Source organism: Primulina eburnea, chromosome 12 (assembly GCF_022965805.1).
Source record: "Primulina eburnea isolate SZY01 chromosome 12, ASM2296580v1, whole genome shotgun sequence".
NCBI classification, from domain to species: Eukaryota; Viridiplantae; Streptophyta; class Magnoliopsida; order Lamiales; family Gesneriaceae; genus Primulina; species Primulina eburnea.
In genome coordinates, this window is record NC_133112.1 from 36,109,630 (window position 1) to 36,128,734 (window position 19,105).

The following is a 19,105-nucleotide window of genomic DNA, read 5'->3' on the forward strand; positions in this document are numbered from 1 at the left end:
TGAGAATGAAAATAATGATCATCATCTTCAAAAATTTATTAAAGTTAAATGTGTTAATTGAAAGTATGCATTATTTAAATCTTGTTGTTTTGTTTAACATAATTGAAATGGGAAAACTTCAAAGTTTTCAAAATATAAAAATTTAATAAAAAGATTAAACATCGAGATTCGAGATGTAATTATGGAATTAAATCGTTTAACCAAAAACAAACAAAGGAGAAAATTCAAAGTTAATATTCGAAAAATAACAAAATTATAAAAGTATGTTATAGCAGTAAAAGAAATACGTGTAAGTGGATTGACTCATCTAGTTTTCATTGAAATAGGTTCCATACAAAGAAAAACACTTGTCCTTCGTTAGTTATTGTGGCAGCCCGAAAGGTCCGAGTCGAAATATGACTTTCAAATAATTAAGTTTCGAATTAGTGGATGTTGACAAAGAATGTGGCGATGCCAAGATTGAAACTCATATGTAACTTTGGAATTAAACCGTCCAACCGAAAATAAATAATGAAGAAAAGTCAAAGTTGAATAGGCAAATGATAAAATAATAATAGTGATACTCAAAGACAAACATAAGGCATACCAAAAGACAAATACAAGGCATGAGGGCAATTTAGTAAACAAACAATGAAAACTCACATTTTTCCATACAAAGAAAAACACTTGTCATTCGTTAGTTATTGTGGCAGCCCGAAATGTCCGAGTCGAAATATGACTTTCAAATAATTAAATTTCGAATTAGTGGATGTTGACAAAGAGTGTGGCGATGCCAAGATTGAAACTCGATATGTAACTTTGGAATTAAACCGTCCAACCGAAAATAAATAATGAAGAAAAGTCAAAGTTGAATAGGGAAATGATAAAATAATAATAGTGATAAGAGTGTGGCGATGCCAAGATTGAAACTCGATATGTAACTTTGGAATTAAACCGTTCAACCGAAAATAAATAATGAAGAAAAGTCAAAGTTGAATAGGCAAATGATAAAATAATAATAGTGATACTCAAAGACAAACATAAGGCATACCAAAAGACCAATACAAGGCATGAGGGCAATTTAGTAAACAAACAATGAAAACTCATACTTTTATAATAGATAATAATAACAAGGCATGAGGGCAATTTAGTAAACAAACAATGAAAACTCACACTTCTATAATAGATAATAATAATAATAATAGATAGATAATAGATAATGGCAAGACATCCTAATATGATTAAAAATGATTTAATTTTTCTAAAAATGTTGGAGTTCGAATTATTTTACGAGTCGAGATCGATTTTTCCCGGGAAGCCGATTTTGGGCAAACAAGGAATTTTAAAGGATCAAAAATATTATTTTTGGAAATCTAATTTTATAAACTTTTATGTTTTAATTAAATAAGTGTTATTGGGCTCAATTTAATTAAATTAAGTAGGTCCAATTACCCTCAAGTCTGCAAGCCCAAAACCAAAGCCCATTAACATGTTATTTAAATTATAAAATAATACTCCTAGGTCTTTTATCACCACAATTCTTCCACCTAGCAGCCGTGATTCACCATCACACACACTTCAAATTTTCGAAAAAAAAGGGAAAGAAAAGGGCTAGTGTTCTTTGTCGTCCGGTCGTCCAACGTCGCACCCTCGTCAAAGATCGTATATTCGAGCGTTATAAACGCAAAGGCAGGTTTTCTAAACCCTTTTAAACATCGTACAAATCATAATATGTGTGTTTTAATTGATTATGCATGAAAAATACTCGGGTTCGATTATTTTATAGTATGATACGTAATTTCAATGTTTTTACGATTTTACGCTTGTTTTAAAAGAATCGCTATGAACCCAACGGACACGCTGCAAAAACAGGATAAAATATGATAAATTATGGACAAAACATGATAAATATTGAAGGGAAATAAGCTGGAATCCGTAGGCAAAGAATCAGAGAAGGAACCATGAGTTTTGTTGGCTTGTACAAGATGTTAGGTGTGGTTGCTTTGCATGCAGCTTGGGGGCTCATCCAGGGATGGTTTAGGGGCAGTGGTGATCTCGGTCTAGGGCTGGGTTGGGTCCTAGGGCGGCTAGGGTTCGAGCCATGGGCTGGGGAAGAGTCCACGTGAAGTGGGACTCTCCCCCACGCTCGTATATGTGCAGCAGCGGCCATTGGGGCTCGCTGCTGGGGCTGGGTGGCTCAGGGTAGGTCAATCAGGGTCCAAGGTAAATGGTCAGGTTTCGGGCCAGGGGCTGGTGCGGCTTGGTTGGCTGCTGGTTCAATAAAACATGAGGTAACAATGAGGCTTGTGCAAGCTGCTGTCCTTGTTTCAGGTGGCTCGTGCATGGGTCCAGAGGTCTGGTCTGGGCTTGGTTGGGTCTGAGCATGGTCCAGGGATGGTTAGGGTCGTGTTGGTTTGATGGTGGTTCGGTTGGAAGTGTCCTAGTGAGCTAGGAGTCTTGGTGTAGGCTAAGAGTCACACATAGATTCTATAGCTCGGTTCCAGGAGTGTTTGAGTGCCTTAGGGGCTGGTTCTTTGGGCTGGGCTTGGTTAGGAGGGTGCCTAGTGGGTTCGCTTGGGTTTGGCTTGAGGTGGCTCGACCATGGCTCAAGTATTTTAGGAGTTGGCTCGGGTGGTTCGATCAAGGGTCAATTTCGAATTATTAAGAAGAAAAATTGGAACCATGGTTCCACGGGTGTGGTTCATGGCTCAGAAGGGTAGAATAAATAATAAAAAATATTATGTTTAAAATTTGGGATCAAAATAATGAGTTTGAAATTATCCGGGATTTAATCGCCTCACGAAACGCTAATTAAAGAATTAATTGAAACACCTAGATTTAAGCTTAATAAAATTATGAAAAAAATTAGATTTAAGCTTAAATAATTATTTATAATAAGCCCATGTCATTAAAAGTGAGAAAAATATAAAATCGAGAATTTTTACGTCTAGGGATAAAACGGTAATTTTACACTTAGGAAAATACGAAAACGCTTGGCAGCGTCCCGAAGGCTCATAACGCAGGTTAAATGATTTAAAATGATGATTTTGATGATAATATGTTATTTTATGATTTATGGTAAAGCTGTGCAATTTTTACTATCTAAAATGCTATTTTTGGAAAGTTGTGTTATTTTATGATTTTTAAAGAAAATGAAAAATATTTTGAGGGATGTGAATTGACTGTAACATATAATATATGATTTTGTGGGGATGTCGTGAGGGAAAAAGACCCCAAAGGGAGCTCATTTACGGGAAAAGGCCCCAGAGGGAACCCATTTATGGGAAAAAGTCCTAGAGGGAACCTGTTTATGGGAAAAGACACCCGAGAGAACCCCGACGATCGTATTTTCACGGTGGAGCCTAGTGCACACCCCCATGGGCCATGTGGAGCTGAAGACTGATCAGTCGACCGAAGGATAAAAGTTAGTCACTTTCGAGGATCAAACTTCACCCAAAATATATGATTGAAGGTTTTATGATTAAAATAATTTTATGATATATGATTTATGATGATGATTAAAGCTATTTTTTTTAAAAATGATTTATGTATGCTCAAAGGTTATTTTTAAATGATTTATGATTAAAAGATTTTAAAATGGTTTATTTATGTTCAAAAGCTATTTTAAATAAAAATATGATTTTAAATGCATGTGCCTGCATATGTATTACTTGTTATTCATGTTTAGAACGTGCTGAGTCATTAGACTTACTAGGTTTGTATGATGCAGGATTTGATGATTTGTGGGAGCCGCTGACGATTGGTGGATCGAGTGCAGCAGTACATACCCGAGGACCTTTATGTTTCCGCACTAGCTAGATAGATTTATGATTTAAAGATTATGTTGATGATTTTTATTAGAGAAATTCTTATGCTTTATTTTAGAGTTTATTATTTCATATTAAAGGTATGAATTGAATTTTGTTATTATGAGTTAGGGATTTTTATGCAATTGGAGATTTTAAATGTTAAGTTATTTTGATTAATGAAAATGTTAGTTTAGTTGAATGTGTATTTTCAATGTTATAGAAAAAAAAAAGTAGTGGTCGTTTCATTTTTAATTATTGCGACAATATCTAGTTTCTCCTTTTCAAACATGATTCTGTTTCTTGCATTCCAGACATAGTAAACCGTAGCTGCAAGAGCATAGCAACTCATCTTTGTCAACGTCGAGCTCCCTCGATACACACCTCTAAATGCCTTGAGTACCGCCGTTTTTGAACCCATAATTTTTTCCATGCCAAGCCAGTGAAGAATTTCATTCCAAATACGCGTAGAAATCGGGCACATGAAGAACAGATGCGCCATGCTTCAGTTGTTCGAATTGGGATCACGAAGTTCACCTCTAAGGTAGTATTTTATAGTTGGTTGTTCTTATTTTATGGTTGGTTTTTGTTTGGGAAATTTTTTATTGCTTGTTTGTGTATCTTGATCATGGGCTTGTTTGACAAAATACCTTTGAAAGTCGTTGCAATAATCTTCATGTGGTAATACATCTATCAATTAACAACTTCTGGATTATTTATTTAACAAGGGAAGTTTGTGGGGTGCTTTTGATAGAAACGAATTACGCACACTATGAGTCTGTTCCGAACTCCCAAGAGCAAAAACTCGATTGATAATATAACTGAATGAATCTCCAAAATTCCTCTTCACTGAGTGAAATAAATTAATATTCTGATAAAAGAATAATATGAAGAATAATTAAAAAAAAGATAGATAAGTTTTCTTTGTAGGAGTAATAATTTGAAGAGAGTTGAGATATAATGAATGGCAAGTTTTTTAATTGAATATGTTGTTTGCAATTATTATAATCCTATGCCAAATATTATGGCAAGCGGTTTAGGCGGAGTGGTTTGTATCAAAATCGAGATATCGTTCCAAAACTTCCAGTCTTCTTGTCAATCGATCCATAAGTCATTGGTATCAGACCTACACTTCTGATTCTCACATTTTGGGAAAAAGGACCACATATTTAGGGGTGAAAGCTACCCGAAAACTTGATCCCCATCCAAATCCAAGGTTGGAGAAAAAATGTAGAATGTTGCTTCAGTCCTGAGCAAAAAACACGACCCCAAATCAATTAGGGCAATAGTCCTGAGGTCAGCTACGAATTTTCCTACGAGGGATCTGTACAAATCCAATAATATTCCAGACCAAGGATGAAGATAATAATATTGATATTTTTAGAAGTTAAATTGAAAAATGAATTCGTATGAAATTTAAGATGTTCTCAACTTGATTCAAACTTAAAAAATTAGTTATTTGAAAAAGCAATACCGCCACTACCATTTGGGTGAATCCACGTAACTCCACTCTGCCCCAAATGTTGTAAAAATAAATAATAAAAACGAATGCCTGTAACCGATTGATAATTTTTTTTATTGTACCATAATACCACTGAGAGATTATTTTTTTGCTCTTTATAGAACTATGGATGGATAAATTAGATTCTTTGGCTATGTAAGCCTTCTAAAATGATGTTTACAACTTTGAATTTGCATAACAGAATTCATCAAACAAATTAAAAATAAATCAACTAATGGTAAACTAAAATGATAAAGAACAAATAACTTAAAAAGGTTCAATGACAAAGCATGATTCTCCTTCTCCCGGTTAAAACTTCTTAATCGATGAACTTCAACGTCGCTTTTCTGTCCTCAATGGTTTCGAGTCAGCCATACGACACAAACATCTTATTCGTCTCGAAAGCTCCAAAAAGATAGCCACACAACTCACAAGCTCAAAACTCACTTACCAATTACCATAGAGTTACATGAAGATGTATGAGATACCAAGAAACACTTTCATTATGTAAAAAAAATATCACATAAGAAATGATAGGCTATATTCACAAGTCATACCAGCTTTTATGTGAATTAAATCTCTCAAAGGCAAGCAACTCATCAGGTATTGAAGTACTATATTCACAAATCCTACGAATTAAAAACTATCATCTTCCAGTTTCAAGAAATGCATCTAAGAAAACAGAACAAAATTAGTTATTGCCGAACCTGTACATTGCATCAAAACTGCAATTACCAAGCACACAACTTGGGAGAGAAAACTGGCAAAACGCGAACACGACTCATTCTTTACTTGGAGGGCTGCTCCCTTTCCTGCTAAGTTGAAGAGATTTTTTCACCATGACCTTGTGGTGCAGCACAACCACAGAGAAAACCCTCTGATTCCACAGCTCCGTGCACGCTGCTGCCTCTGGCTATGGCCTTTTGATAGGCACGCCATCCCATTTTTGAAAGAGCATAGGGTCTGCCATCACGTTCGTACAACTCCCTACTTCCCATTCTTTCCCCCATCTCGTCCATTCTGTACTCGAGCGACCAACAATTACCTGCTTGCCCAGAAGCAGAAGCGAGAATGGTCGACCTTCGATTCAATAGAAGAGCACGTGCGCCTGTTAGATCACCTGTTTCTTGTCACGCCCCGAGACGGGGGCTAGTTGACACCGGCGTTGCCCTCAAATTTACATTCGAAAACAACAAGCCTCAGAAGTACAGAATTTCAGAAAAACCAGTCTTTTATTCATAATAATCATTGTCTATTACATTTCACTGACAAATGTTTTACAGCGGAAATGTAAAACCACAAAATTACAATGTTCGGACAGATGCAGCGGAATATAAAACATAAATCAGAACTACGAACAACGATCTTCATCACCAGCCCCAAAACTGACGTTGCTCCTCTTCTTCTATCAATTCTTCCTCGTTCTTATCTGAGATGGGTTTGGTGGGTGAGTGATATGATTGTCACTCAGTAAGCGGGGGCGGGAATAACTCCCAGTTTTGGAAATCGTTTTCAACAGAAACAGTAATACAATAATGTACAGAAAACTTGCATTTTCATAACAGAATCAGAATTCAGAATTTACAGGTTTCATAACAGAAATCAGAATTAGTAAGCACTGAGCACGTTAGTGAATTTCATGGCTAAACTGATATCAGTCCCCTATATGTTCTCTCCTCTAAGGGGTGAGGCCAGAATCAGAATCAGAATCAGAATTCAGAAATGTGCAAAATATATATTCCTACCATTAGTTCACTAGGGAGTTTCAGTGCTTCAAAATCATATATCAGAAATCAAACATACAAAAACTGATATTTAGAATAGAATTATCAAAACGGATTTCAAGATATTTATACATAAGCCCACTTACCGTAATTTTCTAAAAGTGTTTCGGTTGGAGTCTGAAATCTGCTTGTTCTTGCTACTGGTTCTCCTGCTCGAAAATCAGCACTCTCTTAGCTCGAAAATTCAAGTGATAATCTCAAGATTTTGGTAAACAAATTCAGGTGTTTGAGGGTGATATTTATAGGTGAATAATCTGACTGTTAGCCTCCCAATTAAGGCCATAATCTGACATTAACAATCTTTATTTCGTGTTAAATACTTCAGTTACAAGTTATGGTCTGAATTAGTAACTGTCTGCTGGAATTTCGTGCTGCTGCTGGATTTTATCTGTAGTCTGCTGCTGGATTCCAATCTGCTGGAAAAATACCAGCTTCTGAAATATGAGCTGCTGCTGGAATTTTTATAGCTGCTGAAATGCTGGAAATTCAGTAATGCTGGAAATTCGGATTCTCACATCCCTCCCTCCTTATGAAAAGTTTCGTCCTCGAAACTTGGCTACACCTGATCCTCAAATAGGTAAGGGTATTGTTCTCGCATCTGTTCTTCCAACTCCCAAGTAGCCTCTCTTTCGGTGTGGTTTGACCATTGTACTTTGACATATGGAATAGTTCGTCTCCTCAGTACTTGGTCTTTGTTATCCACAATTCGAATCGGAATCTCTTCATATTTCAGCTCTTCATTTAGATTGCTCTCAACCAGAAGTGGTCCAGCTTCCAGAATATGACTTTGATCAGGAATATATCTCCTCAGCTGCGAGACGTGGAATACATTGTGAATTCTCGACATTTCGGGTGGAAGTGCTAATCTATAAGCAAGTGTTCCCACTTTCTCAAAAATTTCAAATGGTCCGACGTATCTGGGATTCAGTTTCCCAGCCTTATTGAATCGGATAACACCTTTCATGGGTGACACTTTCACATATGCCTTCTCTCCAACTTCGAATTCCACGGGTCTTCTTTTAAGGTCAGCCCAGCTTTTCTGTCGATCTTGTGCAGCTTTTAATCTCTCCTTGATCACGACAACTTTATCCACTGTTTCTTGGATCATTTCGGGTCCAACAATGGCTTTTTCCCCTACTTCGTTCCAATATAGTGGTGATCGACACTTTCGTCCATACAGAGCTTCGTATGGTGCCATTCCAATGCTGATGTGGTAACTATTATTGTACGCGAACTCGATTAAGGGCAGATGTTCGCTCCAATTACCACTGAAGTCTAGAGCACATGCTCTCAGCATATCTTCTAGAGTTTGAATGGTCCTCTCAGTTTGGTCGTCGGTTTGAGGGTGATAAGCCGTACTAAGAGTAACCTTACTTCCCATAGCTTGTTGAAAGCTCTTCCAAAATCGAGATGCAAATCTAGGATCTCTGTCTGATAGTATGCTAGATGGTACTCCATGTAGTCGCACGATCTCATTCATGTACAAGGTGGCTAGCTTGTCCAGATTATAGTTCATACGTACGGGTAAGAAATGCGCAGATTTTGTGAGCCTATCTACGATTACCCATATTCCATCATGACTTTGTCTAGACTTTGGTAACCCGACAACAAAGTCCATGGAAATATGTTCCCATTTCTATTCTGGAATTTCTAAAGGTTGCAAAAGTCCTCCAGGTCTCTGGTGCTCTGCTTTTACTTGTTGGCACACGTGACATTTAGAAACAAACCTTGCCACGTCCTTCTTCATTCCACTCCACCAGAAATTCTTCTTCAAGTCCCTGTACATCTTGGTACTGCCAGGATGGACTGAAAACTTTGACTTATGTGCTTCAGACATCACTTCTTGTCGAAGGTTATCGATTTCTGGTACACACAATCGTCCTTTCATCCACAAGATTCTTTTGTTATCGATATCAAAATCTGGTGATCTCCCTGCTTTAACTTGCTCTTTTAGTTTCACCAAAGCGGAATCTCTATCTTGACTTATCTTGATTGTCTCTCGAAGACATGGTTGTGCTGAAAGTGATGTCAGGATTACCTTACTCATATTCTTTCGACTTAAAGCATCTGCTTGTTGGCTTTGCCTGGATGGTAGCTTATCGTCAAGTCGTAATCCTTTATGAGTTCAATCCACCGTCTTTGTCTCATATTTAATTCATTTTGAGTGAACAAATATTTGAGACTTTGGTGATCGGTGAAAATCTCACACTTGACTCCATAAAGATAATGTCTCCAAATCTTTAGTGCGAATACCACTGCAGCTAGTTCGAGGTCATGCGTTGGGTAATTTTGTTCATACGGCTTCAACTGTCTTGATGCGTATGCAATCACCCTTCCCTCCTGCATGAGTACACATCCCAACCCTTCTTTGGATGCATCACTGTAGACGGTGTAGTCCTTACCTTCCATAGGTAATACTAGCACTGGTGTGGATGTAAGCTTCTTCTTCAAAGTCTCGAAGCTTTGCTCACATTTTTACTTCATTGAAACTTAGAGTTCTTTTGTGTGAGCTTGGTGAGGGGTATGGCTATTGAAGAGAATCCTTCAACAAATTTTCGATAATAGCCTGCTAATCCCAAGAAGCTTCGTATCTCTGTCACATTCTTTGGTCTAGGCCAATCTGAGATTGCCTCTACTTTCTTAGGGTCCACAGATACTCCTGCTGCTGATATTATGTGTCCCAAGAATGCGACGCTCTCTAGCCAGAATTCGCATTTCTTGAATTTGGCGTATAGTTCATTTTCTCTCAGCTTCTGTAGGGTGAGACGAAGATGTTCTCTGTGGTCATCTTCACTTGACGAATATACTAGAATATCGTCGATGAATACCACAACAAACTTGTCTAGAAATGGCTTGAACACTCTGTTCATGAGATCCATGAATACTGCCGGAGCGTTTGTTAATCCGAACGGCATCACTGTGAACTCATAGTGTCCATACCTTGTTCTGAAGGCTGTTTTCGGAATATCGTCCGCCTTGACCTTGAGTTGGTGGTAGCCTGACCTTAAGTCGAGCTTGGAAAAGACTGAATCTCCCTTGAGTTGGTCAAACAAGTCATCTATCCTTGGAAACGGGTACTTGTTTTTTATTGTGATCTTATTCAGCTCTCGGTAGTCGATTCTTTCTTCTTCACAAATAGAACAGGAGCTCCCCACGGAGATGCGCTTGGTCGGATTTGCTTCTTGTCCAAAAACTCTTGAAGTTGCTCTTTGAGTTCTTTTAACTCTGCTGGAGCCATTCGGTATGGTGCTTTTGAGATTGGTGCAGCATTGAGCACTAAATTAATCTCAAATTCCACCTCGCGGTCGGGAAGTTCGCCAGGGAGTTCGTCAGGAAAGACATCCGGAAATTCTTGCACTACCGGAATCTCTTCTAGTGTAGGTACAGTTTCTTGTTTTACCTCGCTTAACATGGCTAGGTAAACTTCTTCTCCACTTTTCATGGCGTTCCAAGTTTGAGAAGCAGAAAGGAGAGTCTTTCGTTCTTTTGTCTTGCCATGAAATAAAATTTTCTCTTGGTGTGGAGCTTGGATGGTTACCGTCTTTCCATGACAGTCTACTAAGGTATGATTCTTGGCTAACCAATCCATTCCAAGAATTACATCGAATTCCACCATGTTTAGTTGAATCAGGTTTTCCTTGAAATTCTGATCTTCAATGAGAACACTAATATCCCGATATAGAGTGCGAGTTTCTAAAATTCGATTAGCAGGAGTTGCTACTCTATATGGTTCCTCTAAGTTATCAGGCTTAGCTCCTAACTTCTTGGCAAATCTCTTAGACATGAATGAATGTGTAGCACCACAATCAAATAACACATAAGCAGGTATATTATCGATTAGAATGGTACCAGCTACGACATCATTCGAGTTGTCAGCCTCTTCTTGAGTGATAGCATAAACTCGAGCATTTGGCTTGTTCTCTTTCGGCTTGTTTGGCGTCGTTCCTCCTGCTGGTCCGTTCCTTGGATCTGGAAGAGGACATTGAGCAATGCGATGGTCCATCTTTCCACAACGGAAACAAGCTCCAGAATTCCTACGACATTCACCAGTGTGTGTGAATCCGCAAGTTTGGCACTTGGCTCCTTCTTTGCTTGACTGAGAGGAAGTGGTTCCTTTGGCTGGAGCACTGGTAAACGAATTGCTTGAAAACCTAGGCCTCTTGAATTGCTGACCCGATTGGTACTGGCTTGGCTGAGGACGCTTGAGTTTGTTCTCGCCTTCACGCCTCTTGATGTCATTCTCAGCCCTGATGGCAGCTCCCATCAATTCATCAAAACTATTGGGCTCGATAACGGCAAGGGCAGATTGTATACGGCTGTTCAATCCCTTCTTGAAGCGATGCATCTTCAAGGCTTCGTCTCCTATGATGGTTGGGGAGTAAGTTCCCAATGAGTGAAACTTGGATGAATACTCCACCACTGTCATGTTTGGTTCTTGAACCAAGCTTTCAAATTCTGACAGCTTCTGCACTCGAACTGCTGTTGGGAAGTATTGCCTCAGGAATGCCTCTCGGAACCTTTGCCAAGTGATAGGTCCCGCTTCTATCATAGCTGGTGAGACTCCTTCCCACCATTTGGCAGCTTTATCGACCAGAAAAGGTGTAATCACTTCTACCCTGATCTTTTGGGGAACCTCAAGGAGTCGAAGGTGATTTTCTACCTCTTTCATCCAATTTTGTCCGAATTCCGGATCGGAGCTTCCATCGAAGGTCGGGACTCTTGTTCTTCGGAGGGACTCATAATGCTGCTTAGTCCCATTCTGAGCTGGAGGTGGTGGTGGTGGCTGGTTAGCATTAGGGTTCACCAACCCTTGTAGCGTGGTTGCCACAATCGTGGCTATCGCCATCAAATCGACTTGACTGAGGCCAACTGCTGGTGGTTGCTGTTGGGGTTGTTGTGCCTCTTCGTCATTACGGTTGTTGTTACGATTGTTGTAGCGAGGGTTGCGGTTGTTTCTCACTGGTCTTCCGTCCATTTCCTACAATGATGGAAGTTCTATGGTTGATGACGGAATAGAGACTAAACAAAGGAATCACAATGATTGAGTAATTGCTCAAAAAAAAAATAAATATGAACCAATGGATAGAAATAATCTTTTATTGATTCCTCAAGAAAATGCAATTACAACGAAACATCGAGATGAAAATAAAGATGAAAATGGGACAAGCGTCATTACAAAGAAAATCACTACTGATAAACTAATCTACTACTTCTCCTAATCCCAAATCCATAATACCCTCTTCAACTTCTTCTTCCTCTTCTGGTTCTTCTTCAGGTTCATCTTGGTTGGCTATTACTGCTTGTAGGTGTTCAATATGATCATGCAGAACTACATTCTGGTCACTAAGAACTTCCACAGTACTCTGCAACAAATGAATTTGAGCATCAGTCTGTGCACTATATTGATTATGTTGGTGCACGAGTTGGTGATTCTGATCCTTGAGTATTTGGATCTTCTCAAGTAGTGTATCACGTAACTCGATGAATTCAACCACAGTCTCTTCGGAGGTTTCAAACTCTTCTTGAGTCTTCCTATGTCTCTCTTCTGCTTCATGCAGATAGTGAGCATATCGGTGAACATCACCCTCCAAGTGTTCTGCTCGACGCTTTAACTCGTCCTTGTCCAGCTTTAGGCAGAAGTTATGCTCCTTGAGCTTCTGTATCTTCCTCTCTAAGCTCTTAATGTAGCTATTCTGGTCAGCCATATCCTACATCCAAAACATGAGGGTAAAGATTCAGAATTGATATCAAGAATATGGATTGAGTTATAGACAAGTACTGGAATGAATAGAATCAGTAAGCCTATAACATTGAATAGCAGAAAATAGCTCAAAACTTTTCGGTCTCAGAATTACGTGAAAAATTTACTAAAAATCCTTCACATCAAGAACATGAATGGTACCAAGTTTGGCGCAAAAATACTAAGCCATTTGGAAATGAAAATTCTTCAAAGCTTCAAAATTTTGGAAAATTTTACGGAAATGATGATATCACTATCTTAAAGAAGGATTTTGGGGTTCGTTGGCGGTGCTAGAATGATTGAATGGTTCTAGGTTAGGTTCTCCTCGTCGAGAGCTTTCCAACGCATACTTTTAATAGTAAAAATTCCTCATGGATCAAGGCCGTTTGAAATTTGCGCGAAAAACACCTCAACTTCTATGCCATTTTGCGAAGTCTACTGCATTCGCCTACTGGAATTCTGATGCTACTGCAATTCTGATGCTACTGCAGTCAATCTGCTGCTTTTCCAGCACTGTTAGAACCAGTCTGCTGCATTTTGAGTCTACTGATTTCCATCTGCTGATTCTGGTTTCGGCTACTGGTTTCCATCTACTGGTTCTGGTTTCGGCTACTGGTTTCCATCTACTGTTTTTTTTTATGCTATTGTATTCTGATTTACTTCTCTACTGATTTTCCTAATTGTACGTAGTTAGTCTATCCTTTCAGTAGTCTACTACAGTAGCTTATTTCAGTAAATTTCAGAACTTATTTTCAGAAGTCTATAAGAACTTATTATTTCTAGTTCCTCCTCCCCAGATTAGGAAACCTGGTTTAGCTCTGATACCACTTCAATGTCACGCCCCGAGACGGGGGCTAGTTGACACCGGCGTTGTCCTCAAATTTACATTCGAAAACAACAAGCCTCAGAAGTACAGAATTTCAGAAAAACCAGTCTTTTATTCATAATAATCATTGTCTATTACATTTCACTGACAAATGTTTTACAGCGGAAATGTAAAACCACAAAATTACAATGTTCGGACAGATGCAGCGGAATATAAAACATAAATCAGAACTACGAACAACGATCTTCATCACCAGCCCCAAAACTGACGTTGCTCCTCTTCTTCTATCAATTCTTCCTCGTTCTTATCTGAGATGGGTTTGGTGGGTGAGTGATATGATTGTCACTCAGTAAGCGGGGGCGGGAATAACTCCCAGTTTTGGAAATCGTTTTCAACAGAAACAGTAATACAATAATGTACAGAAAACTTGCATTTTCATAACAGAATCAGAATTCAGAATTTAAGGGTTTCAGAACAGAAATCAGAATTAGTAAGCACTGAGCACGTTAGTGAATTTCATGGCTAAACTGATATCAGTCCCCTATATGTTCTCTCCTCTAAGGGGTGAGGCCAGAATCATAATCAGAATAAGAATTCAGAAATGTGCAGAATATATATTCCTACCATTAGTTCACTAGGGAGTTTAAGTGCTTCAAAATCATATATCAGAAATCAAACATACAGAAACTGATCTTTAGAACAGAATTATCAAAACGGATTTCAAGATATTTATACATAAGCCTAGTTACCGTAATTTGCTAAAAGTGTTTCGGTTGGAGTCTGAAATCTGCTTGTTCTTGCTACTGGTTCTACTGCTCGAAAATCAGCACTCTCTTAGCTCGAAAATTCAAGTGATAATCTCAAGATTTAGGTAAACAAATTCAAGTGTTTGAGGGTGATATTTATAGGTGAATAATCTGACTGTTAGCCTCCCAATTAAGGCCATAATCTAACATTAACAATCTTTATTTCGTGTTAAATGCTTCAGTTACAAGTTATGGTCTGAATTAGTAACTGTCTGCTGGAATTTCGTGCTGCTGCTGGATTTTATCTGTAGTCTGCTGCTGGATTCCAATCTGCTGGAAAAATACCAGCTTCTGAAATATGAGCTGCTGCTGGAATTTTGATAGCTGCTGAAATGCTGGAAATTCAGTAATGCTGGAAATTCGGATTCTCACATTTCTGCCTTTTCTAGAGCCTCAATGAAGCCTTGTTCTGCCAAAACACGGTTCCTTTCCTCATCAACTTCCAAACTTACTGTCGTCTCCAGAGGGGTTGGAAATATCGGTCTCAGTATGGTGACTCGGTCTCCGTCAATTTGTATCATGTCATTTGACACTACTGACATGTAAGAACATGTAATATCCAAAAAAGGAAGTAGTATTCAAATCATTTTCGGCGTCTCCAATGCTATAAAATACAGGGACCGTTAAGTTAACGATAAAATCTAGTTCCTCATCAAAAAAAAAAAATCCCCAAAATTTATTAAAGCTTGTGATCCTTTGCTAGAGATTTTACTACTTGCATATCTTTTTGAAGATATTGATAGAATTTGGACTCCATGTGATGCAGACCTCACTATTAAACAAAGCTCCTGAGCTAAAACATAAGGTAGAAAACCAATACAGAGACCAACCTGCTCTTCCACCGCTTCATAAGAGTTGACAAAAGAAAAATTACCAACTGATACATCAGATATGGCTTGCAGTGAAAGAGGGTCATGATCTGCACCAAGGCCGAATGTGTAAACTGGATATGGTGGTTGTTGGTCATGATCTCCCATTCCTCGGTGGTTTTCGGGATAGATAGAAGCAGGCAATAGATGCAGATATGATGGAGGCTGTCCTGGACGTGGAAAATGTGTGCCACGGTAACAAGTATCCATTCCATTGAAAAGAATATGATGCTACCGACCGGATCCTTGTACCGCCTTTCTTCAAGAACCTGAACTCCCATCTCCAAAGCTTCTAAAATATTGGTGCAGCCACTTGCCAAAAGTGAATTCACACACTGTTTAGCATTTTCGCACCCATCCTCCGTCATTCTGCGCAAGGATAAAACTCTCTGAGCACGAGTTGAAAATGACACGATCGAAAGTCGGTCAGAAGGACCCAACCGATCGATCACAAAGACAACATCACTTTTCAGGAGCGCCAATTTTGATCCATGCATGCTGCCACTAACATCTAGCACAACAACAAGATCGATAGGAGTGTGACCGAAGTCTCCCAGATCCGGTCCTATTATTTTAACAAGAACAGAAAATTCTGAAACAGATTCCGAAGAAGCTACAGCGACCCGCTCCGGAATGGTCTTGATACTGATATTTTGTGGGTCAGCAGATGGAGCAGAAGACACAGGATCAGCGGTGACCAAAGGTGGCCGTTCATCATCAGAAAATAGAATCAGTTTTGGCTCATGCATAACACGAGAGCGAAATGGGACCTGGGGTTCAGGAACTCGATCGACCGGATTTGGAGCGAAACTGCTATCAACGTTCGTGTTAGAGTTTGGAACAGCCAAAGGAAGATCATTCCATTTAGCTCGACAAACAGTACAAAGGTAATTTCCATATGTAACACTGTTGCTTGCGCAGCTAAAATGGAAGGAAAGAGCACCCTCAGCAGTAAAGAAGGTCCATCATAATGAAAATGTCGAGAGAATCTTACAAATACATAAACATGGGTGAAAGTAAAGATTAAATCACCGGAGAAACAACGAATCAATCATCAAATGGAGTCTTGAAATCATACAGACCCTCTATGTAACTACTACATAACTAGAAAACCAATCTAATCACGTAGAAATACAATCTTTACAATCCATCCAGGGAATCACAACAAATAGAATCGGAACCAGTGAATTATAAACCCAAGTAAACCATCATAATCAAGAATTTTGCTACATGATCATGTCAATTAAACGCAAAACAAGAAAGGTAAAAAGAAAAGAGGAAAGAAGAAATAAGTAACCCAATCAGTAACATTCAGAAAATTTTACATTATCTGCTTGAGAACCCATGGAATTCGCGTCTTTGGCTTATTTCTGATCGTGCAGCGGGAGTGAGAATATTGTGTGCGAACCGCAAACTTTTGTTATATATCTATACTATTATATTAAGTTTGAGCACATGATAGTAACTACCCAAGAGGACACCAACTTTTCCTTCTTATTTTACCCTTATATGATACTAATATTACACTTTTGTTTTTTGTTGTTTTGTTTTGTTTTTTAAATATCAACACACATTTTTATTTTTATTTTTTTATTTCAACAATTCAGATATCAATTTAGTCACTCCATAAATTGTCAAATTACACTTTAGTTCATCGATAATGATAAAAAAAAATTGTACACACGCATCGCGTGTGCATAGTAACTAGTATATATATATATATATATATATATATATATATATAACTACCAACTTTTTCTTCCAATTTTACCCTTATATGATACTAATATTACACTTTTGGTTTTGTTTTTTTTTTAAATTTCAACACACACTTTTATTTTTATTTTTTTTATTTCAACAATTCAAATATCAATTTAGTCTCTTCATAATTTTTCAAATTTCACTTTAGTCCATCGATAATGATAAAAAAAAAACTGTACACACACGTATCGCGTGTGCAGAATAACTAATATATATTAAGAATCTCCCTAACAGAGACATAATAGACACCAATTTTCTTTTTCCAATTTTGTCCTTTTATAATACTAATTTTACAATTTTGTTTTAATTTAACAAACATTTTTTTTATTTTTGTTTTTTTTTTCAATTTCAATAATTCAAATAGCACTTTAATCCCTCGATAATTTGTCAAATTTCATTTTAGTCCATCGATAAAGATAAAAAAGACTGTACACACACACCGCGTATGCAAATTAACTAGTATATTATTAAGTGTGAGTGAGTTAGAAAAACTGTTTGAGGATGACACCAAATTTCTTCTTTTTTACCCCCAACACATTTGAAAACTTCTAAATTTAAAAATATCTTATGGTTAGTATTTTTAACGCAAAAAACCTTTCTTTTTTCTACCATAATATTATTTTATTTTTTTATTGAAATTAAGTTTAATAGAAAAATAGATTTTTTGTCATACACAACAATGTGTATGAACACACTAATTATAATATTCATATCAAATTAAAAATGTCCAATATTCATTCTATAAATTGATTAAACAATATTTCAAATATCTAATTGTTAGACATGAATTTTATTGTGGCGATGTTAACTAAAACCAGTAGACCAGCAGACCAGTACAACAGAATTATTTATCAGTAGCTGATGCTCTAGTAAAACTAAACCAGTAGAAAAGGGATAACAATACTAAAACAGTAGAGAGCGTTTTCTAACGTTGCTATCTTAATTGTTACCGTTAAAGAGTTCCTAGTACTAGTATTAATTACAGGATTAAATACTATACGGAGTCATTTAATGCATATTACCCAATTAAGTATAAAACAAGACTGATTGTTTTATAGCTTTTCTGCAGGAACTTGTTTCGGTAATAAAGCTGATTGTATCAGTTATCTGAAGACCTTTCTGATTGTGAACGTTGAACTCAGTCGATTATATATACTTGGATCAAATCCTTGTTCGACACGACACTTCGCTTATTATCATTTCTCAAGGAACAAAGCTACTCTCTTATCAAACGAACATCAAAAAATCCTTGAGTACTTAGAAAGTTCAACACAAAGAAAAAGTAGCACACGCCTCACAGCTTATATCAGATCTTTTAAAGATCATCTTGTGCTACTGATTCTTACACTCTTCAATCTCAAACATTGCTTATATTTTTATGAGAAGAGTCTGTAATCTGAAAAGAGTCTTTTCAGAACTTTGTGTTTCGTATATTTGTGAGTTGAAGTAACTGAGAGTTTCAGTAGGCTAAAGTGTAAGTCCTCCTGAAGTGGGTGTGTACAAGAGTTGTACTGTAATATCCAAAGTCTTTTAGTTATACCTTCTGGAAACAGAAGAAGGGGAGACGTAGAAGAGTTTATCTTCGAACTTCCATAAACAAATGCTGCCTACTGTTTTATTGTTTTTCAACTACTTCATCAGATTGTTTCCGCACGTTTCATTGTAATCAGGTGAAAGTATTCGCACAAGATTAACTACTATCCTTAACAGGATTGTAGTACCTCATCAGAACGAGAAAAACGAGTAGAGTTTATTCACCCCCCTCTAAACTCAACTTCGATCCTCAACAATTGGTATCAGAGCAGGTTATTCTTGCCTGTGAAAAACTGCAACAAATGGCACATTTCAGCAAGATCTCTATGTTCTCTAAGGAAGATTTTGATGACTGGAAGATAAGAATGCAAGCTCATCTTGCAGCACAAGATGATGACATGTGGTATGTCATCACAGATGGTCCACTGAAAATCTTAAAGCCTAACACAGCTGTTGCTGTTACTGACGGTGCACCACAGATGGTCGAGAAATCAAGAAGT

General features: G+C 37.7%; 1 protein-coding gene across 1 annotated transcript in view; it reads right to left on the minus strand.

Annotated features, from left to right (window-relative positions):
- The window catches only part of LOC140807580 (E3 ubiquitin-protein ligase WAV3-like), a 33,483-nt gene extending 16,769 nt beyond the window's left edge, over nt 1-16,714 (minus strand). Inside the window, exon 1 of the mRNA XM_073164494.1 lies at nt 16,637-16,714. Within this exon, the coding sequence (XP_073020595.1) occupies nt 16,637-16,657 (21 nt within the window). The 5' untranslated portion in view covers nt 16,658-16,714. The remainder of the gene's footprint in view (nt 1-16,636) is intronic.
- Nucleotides 16,715-19,105: the final 2,391 nt, after the last annotated feature.